This window comes from Apteryx mantelli, chromosome 8 (genome assembly GCF_036417845.1).
Source record: "Apteryx mantelli isolate bAptMan1 chromosome 8, bAptMan1.hap1, whole genome shotgun sequence".
NCBI lineage: Eukaryota > Metazoa > Chordata > Aves > Apterygiformes > Apterygidae > Apteryx > Apteryx mantelli.
The window spans coordinates 16725642-16737779 of NC_089985.1; the positions used below are offsets into that span (position 1 = coordinate 16725642).

The following is a 12138-nucleotide window of genomic DNA, read 5'->3' on the forward strand; positions in this document are numbered from 1 at the left end:
AACAACAATACCACTGAAACTTCTTCCATAGTTTCTGCTCCTTGTATGTATATCAAGTAAATTATATGTATTATGCAAAATTTATATAAATCTAAAATATTTGCAAAGTTTTATAGTCAACAAAATTACACCTCAGTTTGTTTAGAAATCTTTTCAGTGGTTTTCAAACTTTTTTTGGCATTTCTAAGGGCACAAAATATATTCATTTATTTCCTTACAAATGTTAACTTTGGATTTACAATCACAACCAAATAAAGTTAACTGAGAAATTCTGTTATGAAACAATAAATTTACCCCTTATCATAAACAAACCTCCCTGTGGAATCCCCTTCTGGGTAAGTGTAACTGAGTCCAAAGCAGAACTTGCTGATATACACAGAAAATACCTTCAGAACCTCTGGAAACATTTCACCACTCCAGTTCAAAGAAACGATAAGCTAGGATGTCTACTTGAGGTCCATTAAAAATCCACTCTGTATGCCTGACATGAAAAGTGATCCTCTAAGGATTGTTCGTGAGGGGAAACTGTGGCAAAACCATCCATACTGAAACCAAGGAGGATCACTGGGGCTTGGTTTCAGAAATGGTGGCAACAGCAACTTGGAAGCAATACTATTTGGCTGGCAGTGTGCAAGCTGACTTGCAGGATGTTTCATTTAAGCACGTGGGAATGTGACGCATGAAGTGCCAAAACAAAGGGAGGCAGGATGCCAAGGCAGACGCCTACGATCCTCTCCACCTGAACGAGCATAGTTCAGGGTTGATGCAACCCTATTTTTAAGTATTAACGCATCTGTTTGCCTTTTTTCACCCATTAACACTCACCTAGGTGCATTTGCAGATGCCCATTCCAATAACTGTCCCTGTGCATGGGCTAGAGCTGCATGAGTATGTGCATTTATAACTACATATAAGTGTATATAAAGACTGAAATGGTCCAAATACATCAGAAGGAAGTGGAAATGAGATAACTAATGAGTAAACCTCTAAGAAATGAATACATTCTTTTCAAGAATTAATGGGCTTCAAAGAATTACAATGTGTATATTCTTTAAGGTTTAGAATTCTTTCAAGAAGCAACCCAACCATTTTTGTTTTGAAAAGGCTAATTCAAGTCTGAGTAAGATAAAGTGAGAAAGCACTGTCACTGTTTGGATTATATACAGTTCATTTTCTAGCAAGAATTATGAGTTATTCACTGGTACTAAACAGTACATACCAACTAACCAAAATTAATTATTTGGCTATGTCACATATTATCACAGATTATCCAAACAGTGTCAGTGACAATCTGATGCTTGTCAATGAACAGACTAGTGACATGAAACAAATTACATTCTTAGAGTACAAAAATTCCAGCAGCAATAATAAGGCAAGCACAAAGATAACTATTCCCTTCTCTTTCTTGTCTAAATTCTTCTTTTTTCATTTTACTCGAGGTTGGCTTTTTTCCAAATAGGTTTGGTTCATGGTCAGACCACTATGGAATCACTGGATTATTTCACAGTAAGAAGAAGAGATAACAGCATCTTTAGCTACTGCTGTGCAAAAAAACAGCCTTTGAACTGTAAGACGTTATCTCTTTGAGGAAAGTTATGAATTCATTCCACGTTATAAACTAACACATGATTTACGGGCATACTCATCATTTGGTAAAAATCCTATCAACAGAAGGCTGAGACTGAATTTGAGTGTTCAGAGGATTACTCCAACAGAGTATTTAATGCAAATAGTGACAAAGAGAACCACTAACAAAAAATACTGAAGAAATTATATAAAGGAAATGATAGTAGTATTAGTAGTAACATTATTAGTAATTATTTCTGAATGATCTACTATTATTAGCTGTTTTTAAATAGCTACATAGGAAGAATAGCATGTGGTACACTGTATGGTTTTCTCCTCCCATTTTCCAAACACATACTCTCTCGGAAAACGTTGGCACGTTATGCATTCTCTTACTTCTAGATTCAGAGACTCCATGCTTGATTCCCACTGCTTATAAAAAAAAGTAATAATTCAAATGCTAACAGTAGCCTCTGATTTTAGATGACTAAAGACAGAACTCCCATAGTTCTTACATAATCTTGAATTTTGAAAATAAATTATAGACCACATTCACTTCCAAACATCCTGTGGCACAGCTGATAAAGAAGAGGGGCAGTAGATGATATTTGTGTGCTACCCTCCAATAATTTAATTAGGATTTAAAATTTCAAGTTAATTCACCACTTATTAAAAACAAAAAATTGGCAATAACAAAGAAAACATCTAAAAAGTAATCGTCACAAAATAACAACTCAACAAGCCTGGAAAGACAGTGTTTCTTCATGGAGCTTGCATACCAAATTTGAAACTACTAATATTTATAATTTTGAAAGACTTATGCTTCTTCATGTCCTAATGCTGCATTCATCATCTATTTTTCTAGTTAGAATTTTCCTGTATATTGGCAGTAAATGCCAATAAATTTTGCAGATTATATTATTTATATAATTATATTATTTAATGATATATTCCTAAATTAGTCTCCATGCTAGTTCTAAGAACAAGTTAATATTTTCCCTGGACACTCATCAGAAGTATTTAACATGTGAGATGCAGCTATTAATTGCCTATGTTTGAAGTTTGAAAGAAAGAATATCTACCTTCCATGTTATCCTAATTAAAGAGAAGCCTTTCTAGGGCTCAGAAAAAGCCAGTATATAGATACCATATACAATAATACAAGTGCCAAATATGGGGAAAAGAAACAATGAGAAAAGAAATAACACAAGTATACAGTTTAAACGAACAAACACTATTCAGTCTGAAAACTGTCATATGTAGCATATTTAATCAGGAAATAAGAATATTTAACCCATAAGTCACAGTTATTTTCTTTAAAAGAAGAAATTTCTATCCTTATAGTTTAGGAATAAAGATAATCAGGGTTTTTAAAATGCAATCTCTCCAGGGCAGAAGACAGCTTTAGAAAACTATCCAGCAAAGAGTATAAAAAGGAATTTCACTTGTTTCTACAGTTGCAATCAGTATTAGGGTATTTATCATAAATTACTTCTGTGAATTACTGGAAGATGCATTTTGCATAACCACTTTAGCATATTCCATTTCAGGGCCTTATAAACAGTCTTTTCAACTTCCAACTATATGAATTCATCAACCTTTGATTTAAAAGGCATCCCTCTGAATTATAAGGCAGAAAGAATGGGTTGAGACTGAAAGATATTCTAGGCATACCCTTTTGCACTCCCCCCCTCCCCCCAAAAAATACTCTGTCTCAGTTTGGGGTGAAAACCGTGATGCTGAATAAGGAAACAGAACTCTGAGATATGGAAATGGACATTATATTTGAGGAATAAAACTCTAAGAATTTAGTGTGTTCAAGTCAAAAAAAAAAAAATTCACCTCTATTACATGATTCTGAGAAAACCAGCATATGAATCTGAAAGTCAAAAAATATTAATGAATCTATCAGGCTAGAGGAAGCACTGCATAAGTGAAGAACAGAGGCAGTATCTCTGCTCAGAAAACAAATAGGCTATGACAACTGTTGGTCTGTCAGTACGCCCTCAATAGTCTGATGAGGCTTTCAAACAGATTTTGGTGGTCCAAAAATGGTAAATGGGAAAATGGAATGATATACCACATTAGTTTTCAAAACACAGGTTCTCTCAGATTCTTTGACAATTGATCTTCTAGATAAAGGAAATGCATTTTATCCAGACCACAGAAAAGCCTCTTGCAAGTGCCTCATCAGAAAGGATTAGTTAAGATGAAATAAAAGCAGAATAGTACATGAACTTTAGGTTGGGTAAGGACCTGCCCAAAAAGGAAACGGATGAAAGGGAAAGTGTCAGGCTGCAATGGTATTCAAGAACAGAATGTTCGGACTGATCCTATTTACAGTTCAGTCAATGATTTTGGTACAAAATACTGGCATATGTTAATACATTTGGAGACATCATTAATAGCAAGCACATTAGAATATAATACAGGGTAGAAATGGATGATATTGAAGATGAAAATAATCTGAATGAGAGGAACGCAAACAATTAATTCCGCAAGTTATTACTACAATGATGTTCTAGCAGTGTGGTCAAAAGATACTACAATTTCCAAAATGAAATTTCTCTAAGAGTGTTTAAGTTAGAAGAATTAATCTATTTCAAAGTAATCTGGAAAAAAAAATAGAAGATAGACACCCACAAACACACCCACAAACACATGCACACACAGAGTGAAAAAGGAAGGACAGAGGAGGGATTTTAGAAAATGGCACAAATAAAGCTTACTTGTCAGTCAAGGTCTAGGTCTAATGTTGCTTTTAAGAATAACTTTCTGCTTAAAAGATTAGTCATTTTCAAGAATGGAGTAAAACACAGTTTAGCCTTTTTGAACACAAACAACCTTGGAAACAGCTCATTTGTCAGTGGGAAAAGCTGGAGAAGATGCAGCTGGTCTGGGGATTAGCTGAAAAAGTAGGAGGGACAATCACAACAGAAACTAAATGAAAAAATATTTACTATTAAAATATGTATATCAACATGATTTTTAGTATTTCCTAATCTTCTAAAATACATTATTACCTTTAGCAGAAATAAAAGTAGGAACAAGCATAAAACTATAAAATGTTTCTTTTTTAATTAAACACATATTAAAATATAAGTGCTAGGTTCACTGCCATTTTATAGTGACAGTCTCATTTCTTTCAGTAGAGCTAAACCTATTTCTCACAGCTGAAGATTTACCTCCAGAAGAGTGACAATGAATTAGAAACTTTCACTGTAAGCAGCTTTCTATTAAGAAATTTTCATGCTGCCTTACAGCACTCTGAGATAAGCAAAATGTAAATAACACTGTTTTCATACTCCACTACTTCTTCCTACTTCAATCTTAAGTGCCGGATACTTCAAAAATTTTCAAATATCTTCTTTATTATTTTATACTGTTATTTATAATTTGTTATTGTATAAAATACAATACAGTAAAATTAAAAGAACATGATTCTATGACAATTCCTACAGAACTATAAACTTTGGAAATTAAATCATTTAAATAATCAATATTTGCTTAGCTTTTGTACAGTTAGGAGAACCATATTTCCACAGGACTTCCACAAACTATTATTCTTACATAAATCTTTACTTTAGACATTAGTCTCTGATTAACACCAAGTAACACAGTATTTTTTTGAAAATTAGAAGATTCTAAATATAATGAACTTCCCTTATCTATCACAGTAGTATATCTTCAAAGAAGTCCAGCAGATTAGTTAAGCATGATCTCCCCTGCCTTAATCATTCCAGGTATTTGTAACCACATAAATATGAGTCTTCTGATTTCATCCCATTTTTCCTTGATTTTCCTAAAAAACCTAATAATAAAAGTCTCTTGACACTTTTTCACACAATAGGATCATGGGATGGGGGGGGGAGGAAGAGTTACAAAATAACATCAAAGAAAAAAATTCATTTCAAACACTGTAATAAAACTACAATCAAGCTATGCAAGTCATTTAATACTTTGTTCTCAGTAAGGTATTGGCCAGAGTATTCTTCAAGCCACTACTGATGTCTTGAATTTGTAACATTCTACATGTATGCTTCAGAAAACTAGCAATGAAAACTGCAAGTACAGCTTGAATCCATTTTTTAAATAAAATGTCATTAAGTCCAATTTAAGCAAGCACTGTGTTGTTTAGGTTCTTTGCTCATAATCCAAGAGAGCTGGAAAAATTGTGAAGTTCAACCACCAAGCTGGAAGATCCATGATTTTTCCTGTTCTGAGTTGCAGACTGGCCCTGACGAGATATGCATCCTGTTTCCGCCTCCCATGTTGCTTTTTTTTTTTTTTCTAATGGATGTCCCAAGCAAAGATTTAAAAATAAGATGATATGTGGAAGACTCTCTACACACGAAGTATTTATACTTATATTTTATCCCAGAGATTCATAAGCTTATAGAAAAGAAAATAAATTTAAATATGGACATGTTTTAAAAGAAAACCATTGAAAGAAAAGGTCAATTACCCTCTCATACCTGTTTAAACAGTTGAAGATTAACAGCAGTTTCCAGGAACTGTTTGGTAGTACTGGAACGATGCTTTACAAAACTATTCTCGCAAAAAGTGATAGGTTCTCCCTAAATTTAAACAGATGAGGTTAGATGACAATTACAGTACCTAAATTTGTTGATTTATTTAAAATTCTCCATTACAAATTTATTTAGTAATAGTCAATATATACAAACATTCCCTTTCAGGCAATCTTGACAACCACTCATACAAATGACACATACAATATCAAAAGATGAAAATATTCTAGACAAAAATATTCTTACAATATTTTAAAAATTCTCGAAATACATGTTGCAACTGAAACCCTGGTTTATAAAGCTTAAACACCATACAGTCTACAAAATACACTCTGCAAAAAAAAAGTGGCTCACAGTTGGTTCCTTTTACCTGTATAGCATTCTTCATTAAAAATTTCAAGGATGTGGTTCAAATTTTGAGGAACAGCAGGCCCTCTACTTCAAATAATTTGAGAAGCATTTCTGTGTAACATTATCCTGATACACTGGCACACTAAACCAGCAATACTAGTAAGAAAAAATTCTCATTTGATCCAAAGACATGAACCTGCACCAAATTATTTTTATATTTATTGTACCTAAACCTGAGACCATTCAAAAATACACTGCTGATTTAACAGAAAATTATTGAAATAAAGGCCTACTTAATTTTGACAATTTTCTTCCATGAAAGCAAAAAGCTACAAAATTTTTGGAGTATTGTTATGGAGAAAGTCTAAAAAGATCAGATTAACTTTTAATACAATAAAACATTTGCCTGACATGAGAAAAGGCATAGCCTTTACCAAAAATCCTGCTTCAAAACATTTTGATGATGGAATAAGATAAATACATATTCACTGAAAACCATGTATTTGTGGAAGAATTTATTAATGAAAACAGTATTTATAACAAATATAATTGACTCCTGTGTTACCACCTAATTTCATTTAAAAAGTAGCTATCTTCAGTGTGTACAGACCACAGGAAGTTACTACAGGGCATTCTCTTAAAATCCATTATACTTGTCAATACTTTGTGATAAATACTTGAAGTTGTTATATTTGACTGAATAAATGATAGGCACTTTAAAAGGTTTGTGTAGTGACTGAGAGACCTGAACTGATTTCACCAAAAAGGATAAAGGCCTCTCACTGAAGCTTACAAAACCAAAAAAAATTTACAGGTTAAAAACAATTATCATAGGTCTCCAAGACAGGAAATTTGGAATCCAACACAATGCCAGCCCTAAATCAACGATTAGAATATTTTACTAACCAAAAGCTACAAATACAGTGAAATCCCAGAGTAAAAGACACCTGAACAATTTGAAAGAACAGAAAAAGGATCAACGATATCTACCTATAGCAAAACAGGAGTCTTGTCAGACTCAAACTGTTAGCCACTTTGAAGACAAACTTATCTATGCATGATCTCCACCGCCTTCTGCTCCTAGTGCTGTTTAACTTGAACCTCATGTGCTACTTAACACATTTTTCTATCATTCTAGTTTATTATGCAGTTCTATGCCTCTAGAATATCACAAAGTGTTTTCTGAATGTGATCTCTGTAAGCGGGTGTCTGAGAAGCTCTAAACCATTTACCACTGCTCTTTCTACATCACACTGATTTTTAAGTGGTTCACATATAATCCAATGCAATGCTGCAGCAAAACCACTGTCATGTCATGTTAAAAACCTGTTGTGATACTACCAAAAGCTTCCCTTTTTAAATTTTCCTGGGCATCCTGACATATCAAAGTTATCTCAACAAAACACCCAAACTCAAAGAATCTAAACCACACAGATGTCCAATCCTACTCAGCAAAGCACTTAAATCCATGCCTAACTTGTTCTCAAGTCTTATATTCTTACTTCTTTACAGAATTGCAGATCTTAGCAAAGACTTCCCACTGGAGGAGCTAGAAGCTATACATTTACCAAACGCAATCCTTCCACCTCCACAGGGTAGCACGGAACGGTGCAATACGCAAGCCCTCCTCAATGCAATACGTAGTACAGTGCCGATCGAGTCTCCAGGACAAGGATTCAAGTTACTCCACCTACTACTTATCCACAGAAAACTGCCAAAGACTGTACAGACATAGCACACGATGCATTTGCATGTGCCATCTGCCAAATAGTTTGAAACGTTTGTGGGACTTGAAATGACGCTGCCTTCCTGACTCACTTTGCATTAGCCACCCTGGAACTCCTAAAGACTCGTCTTAAGCAGATGACTGACCTCAGGCTACCTAGCAAATTAAAAGTGCATCAAAACAGACGAAATGCTCTCCAGTTAGATATGGTGGTACAAGACGTGGTGTTCCGGACAGCAGACTCTTCTTAGTTCTGTCATCCTTCCAAAAATGTCGAGGTGGCCAGTTACAAAAGCTCCTTATTTATATATGTCTTTACCAAAATAAATGATTTCTGGAAATACAGAAGCTGTTTTAGGAGTGGAGATTAGATGAGGGCTGATGTCATACAATGAAATTTGAAGCTCAGGACCAAAGAGAGAAAAGAGAAAATTATTTTCAAGATATACTATTCAGGAAAATAAAATCTAACCTATGCCTCCACTAAATCATCTTGGGAAGGACGAAAAGTCTGTCAGAAAGGAGAACTTATATCCCAGTAAAAAAGCAAACAGGCATTCTCTCTCTCTCTCTTTCACATCAGCCCAAGAAGATATCGCAGTCAGAGAGCTCTACTTGACAGCACTTCTGCCTGAGTCACGTAACAGAAGTCCTGGAGATGGTAGCTCAAGATTCCTAGTGCATGGTCAGTGATATTTTCCCCGATACTCTCCATTATCCATGGACGCCCCAAGTATCTAGTAAGTACTGACACACTGGTGCATCTGTTCCCTTACCAGTGCAGTTCAGAAATACAATAACCAAAGTCACTCTTCAAACTGCACATGTGTTTAGATCTATAAAGGGTTCACATTCAAAAGCCCTCCACAGTATTCAAACCTACTCCTATTAAGGTCGCTTTAAAAAATTCAGTAGGTTTAAAGCTCCTACTTGTTCAATAAATGAAAATGAGTAAATGTGTTGAAACCTGCAGAAACTTGAAATGCTGGGTACTTGCTGCTCAGAGTATCTGCTGTAACTTTACTGAAATTGCATTAAATAATAAAAATAACTCCCATCTCTTATTTGTTCAATATTCTGAACACCAGAATTGTTTTGCAAATAAAACTACTTTGAATATCTTCAAGATTAACACTGTAAACACAAGGGATCTTGAAGTGGTACTAAAAAATGAAATTTATTCAGTATAAACAAAAATAGCTCTAGAAGTTTCCTGACATGAAGCATATAACATATTCATGTTTCTGCAAACACGACTGAGTACCTTTAGAAACTAAGTTTTGAAGGAATGTTCCACCGACATTTAACTACTACACCACCTAATAGCCCCTTTAGTATTGATCTACAGTGTACTTTCAAAACAAGTTCGACCAAAACCCAGTAGGGATTCTATACTGAAAAGCAGACAGCTAATACTCAGACCAAACAATCTATGCCCAAACAAGATATCTGTCCTTTTAACAACAGTTGCTATAGAATTTTCCTCCCTTTTCAGAGGTTGCCACACTCAGCAGGAATCTCTTCCTCTAAGCTGCATTCGCATTTTAAGCAAGCTATTTATACAGACCTCATGAGCATGAAACACTGAGCTAAATCTGTGTGCTAATTTTAAAAGGAAAAATAATCTAGATTAGATTCTAAATCTAAATGATATTTAACTGCAATAGGTACTCACATTTGAATTCTTTATTTCAGAAAATATATTCATCTCTTTCTAACGTAAGAACACTCCTACAGCAGCTGTTGGTACTATCACTATATTTAATATAGTTTTATGTAGTAGCTCTTGCTTATTACAAGAAGAGTATAAGGTAGGTATAGTTTCTTCAGTTTTGCATCATTTATCAAAAAATCAATTTTTAAACACAATTCTTATTTTTATATTAAAACTCCTCTGTTTAAAATCAGAGCATCTAGTAGTATTAGAAGGAAGTACAAAGCTGATATTTCAGCTGTTGTTATGACATCCGGAGACACAGCTCAAGTGAATAATCGAGTATGACTTAAATACTGATTCTACTCAGGAGGGTGTCGATAAAAATTACAAATACATTTCTCATTTGGTCTTGCAATCTATGTAAGCAAATATTTAGATGAGCTGATATCTCCTGTAGTCACAATTAAACCCCACTAATGCTCCTGTGAACACATCTATATTCAATAAATGGCCACTTTAGTCCTTAATACAAATTTTAAAATATGACTCTTAACATGTAACCTAAAATACTTACGGAAATAACAATAGAGTTATAACAGATGTTACACAAGGCGGTTCTGTATTTAAACACAAACTACGTTCTGGCATCTGATTATTTTTTCTCTATTACTGTCTTTTTTTTTTTATTTTTTTATTTTTTTTTTTTTTAAACCAAGCATGCCTAACTCTTGGGGAAAAGCCAAACAAATCAATTTCTACTTCAAGAGATATTTGTCCTCAAAAGGTTTAATTCTGAGACCCAAGTATAAGCAATCGTTACTCATGTATGAAGTGCATTCTGAATCTTAAAATATCTATTTTAATAATTTCAATTGTATTTTCTTGTTTTATTGCCTATTGAATACAATACCTGCATTTGTTGTAGTGCGGATGTCGCTATTTAAAATAAGGTTAATACTGGCCCAAAGCACTTCAGTTTGCATTGTTAAACTAGTCTGAAGTCTGACAAGTCACACTGTCCTCAAGACGGAAGTTACCCTGCCGCACTAGCAGGGACGCTGATTAGACTGTGAATCCCTGTGTTGAGGGATTCAAAAAAATTCCACTAGTCTCTACTCTTAATTTCTTTATTTCTGATCACAACTTAACAATTAAACATCATGACTTAAAAGAAAATTATCCTGGGTTTATTTCTTCTGTTTCAACATCAATAGCTTTGAGGACTTTTTCCCCAAAAGAGGAGGTGATTTTTTTTCTATGACTTAATCTTTTTCTTGGTTAATTCTTGAAGAAAAGACAATTTTTCAAAGGTAGAAAATAAATCTAGAAATATAGAACTAAATCTATAATCTTGCTTAATCTGTTTCTAGATGTGTTTTAAAGGAAAAGAATTTGTTTCTTTATGTATTTATACACCCATATTTCCTCCTGGTGTTTGCTGCTTAAGAGTAACCAGTTTTTCTCCCTTGCCTATTTTCCCTATGATGTTAAAATTAATCCCTATCATGCTGAATACTTTTATACGCATTTTTTTCCTCTCTTTCACCATTCTTACCTGCCCTTCTCTCTCTAGACATAGCTTGTCCGTGGGAATGCTGCCAGTGTAAGAATTTTTTTTATACATAACAGTGTTTTATGTACTTAATGGAAGAGATTTATTAGCCTCCACTTTCATCCATGGGGTCTGCGTGAGTGCGTTTGTTTTCCCTAGCATTGTTAAAATATCTGATTGGTGCTGTGGCTCTCATCTGATACAAGAAAGAAGGGGATGGAGCCTAAAAATTACTTATGAAGAATGTGCACAGTAAAATAGCACGAAAAATACAATCTTGTACGTACGTTGATTGACAAATGATATAAACTGCACAATTGTAGTCTTTGTATCTGATATAACCCCCACCTATGCATGCAGTCCTACAGTTTGGAATATGCAATGTTACTCCATAATAAACTCCCAAATGCTGGACTATCTAAAGAAAATAAGAGCAACAAAAGGCTCAGGGCTAAGTTGTGACTATCTGAACTAAACATAATTTGGATTTACATATACATTGGCACGGTTTAAGAAGCACATACCTCACAATACTCTGACCCTTGCAAAGTCTCAGCAGCAACAGACTCTTGTGATCAAAGCTATTCATCATCACTGAAGTTGCAAATCGCGCAACGGCTCATCCTGCAGCTGATAACCGGCCCAGAACAAGGATGTGCTGACTGACCCCTTTCCTTCCTATACAAAGCAAAGAGCTGACAGCAAAGAGCTGGAACAGCCTCACTGCTGTTACAAAAGCTCCACACCACTGGAGACT

At 34.4% G+C, this 12138-nt stretch overlaps 1 protein-coding gene across 2 annotated transcripts in view; it reads right to left on the reverse strand.

Annotated features, from left to right (window-relative positions):
* Window positions 1-12138, reverse strand: part of DENND1B (DENN domain containing 1B) — a 179664-nt gene that overhangs the window by 33912 nt on the left and 133614 nt on the right. Inside the window, exon 14 of one of the 2 annotated variants that reach the window (XM_067300775.1) lies at window positions 6042-6143. The exons of the other annotated variant lie outside the window; for it this stretch is intronic. Coding sequence (XP_067156876.1) covers window positions 6042-6143 — 102 coding nt within the window. The remainder of the gene's footprint in view (window positions 1-6041; window positions 6144-12138) is intronic. 2 annotated transcript variants of the gene reach the window in all.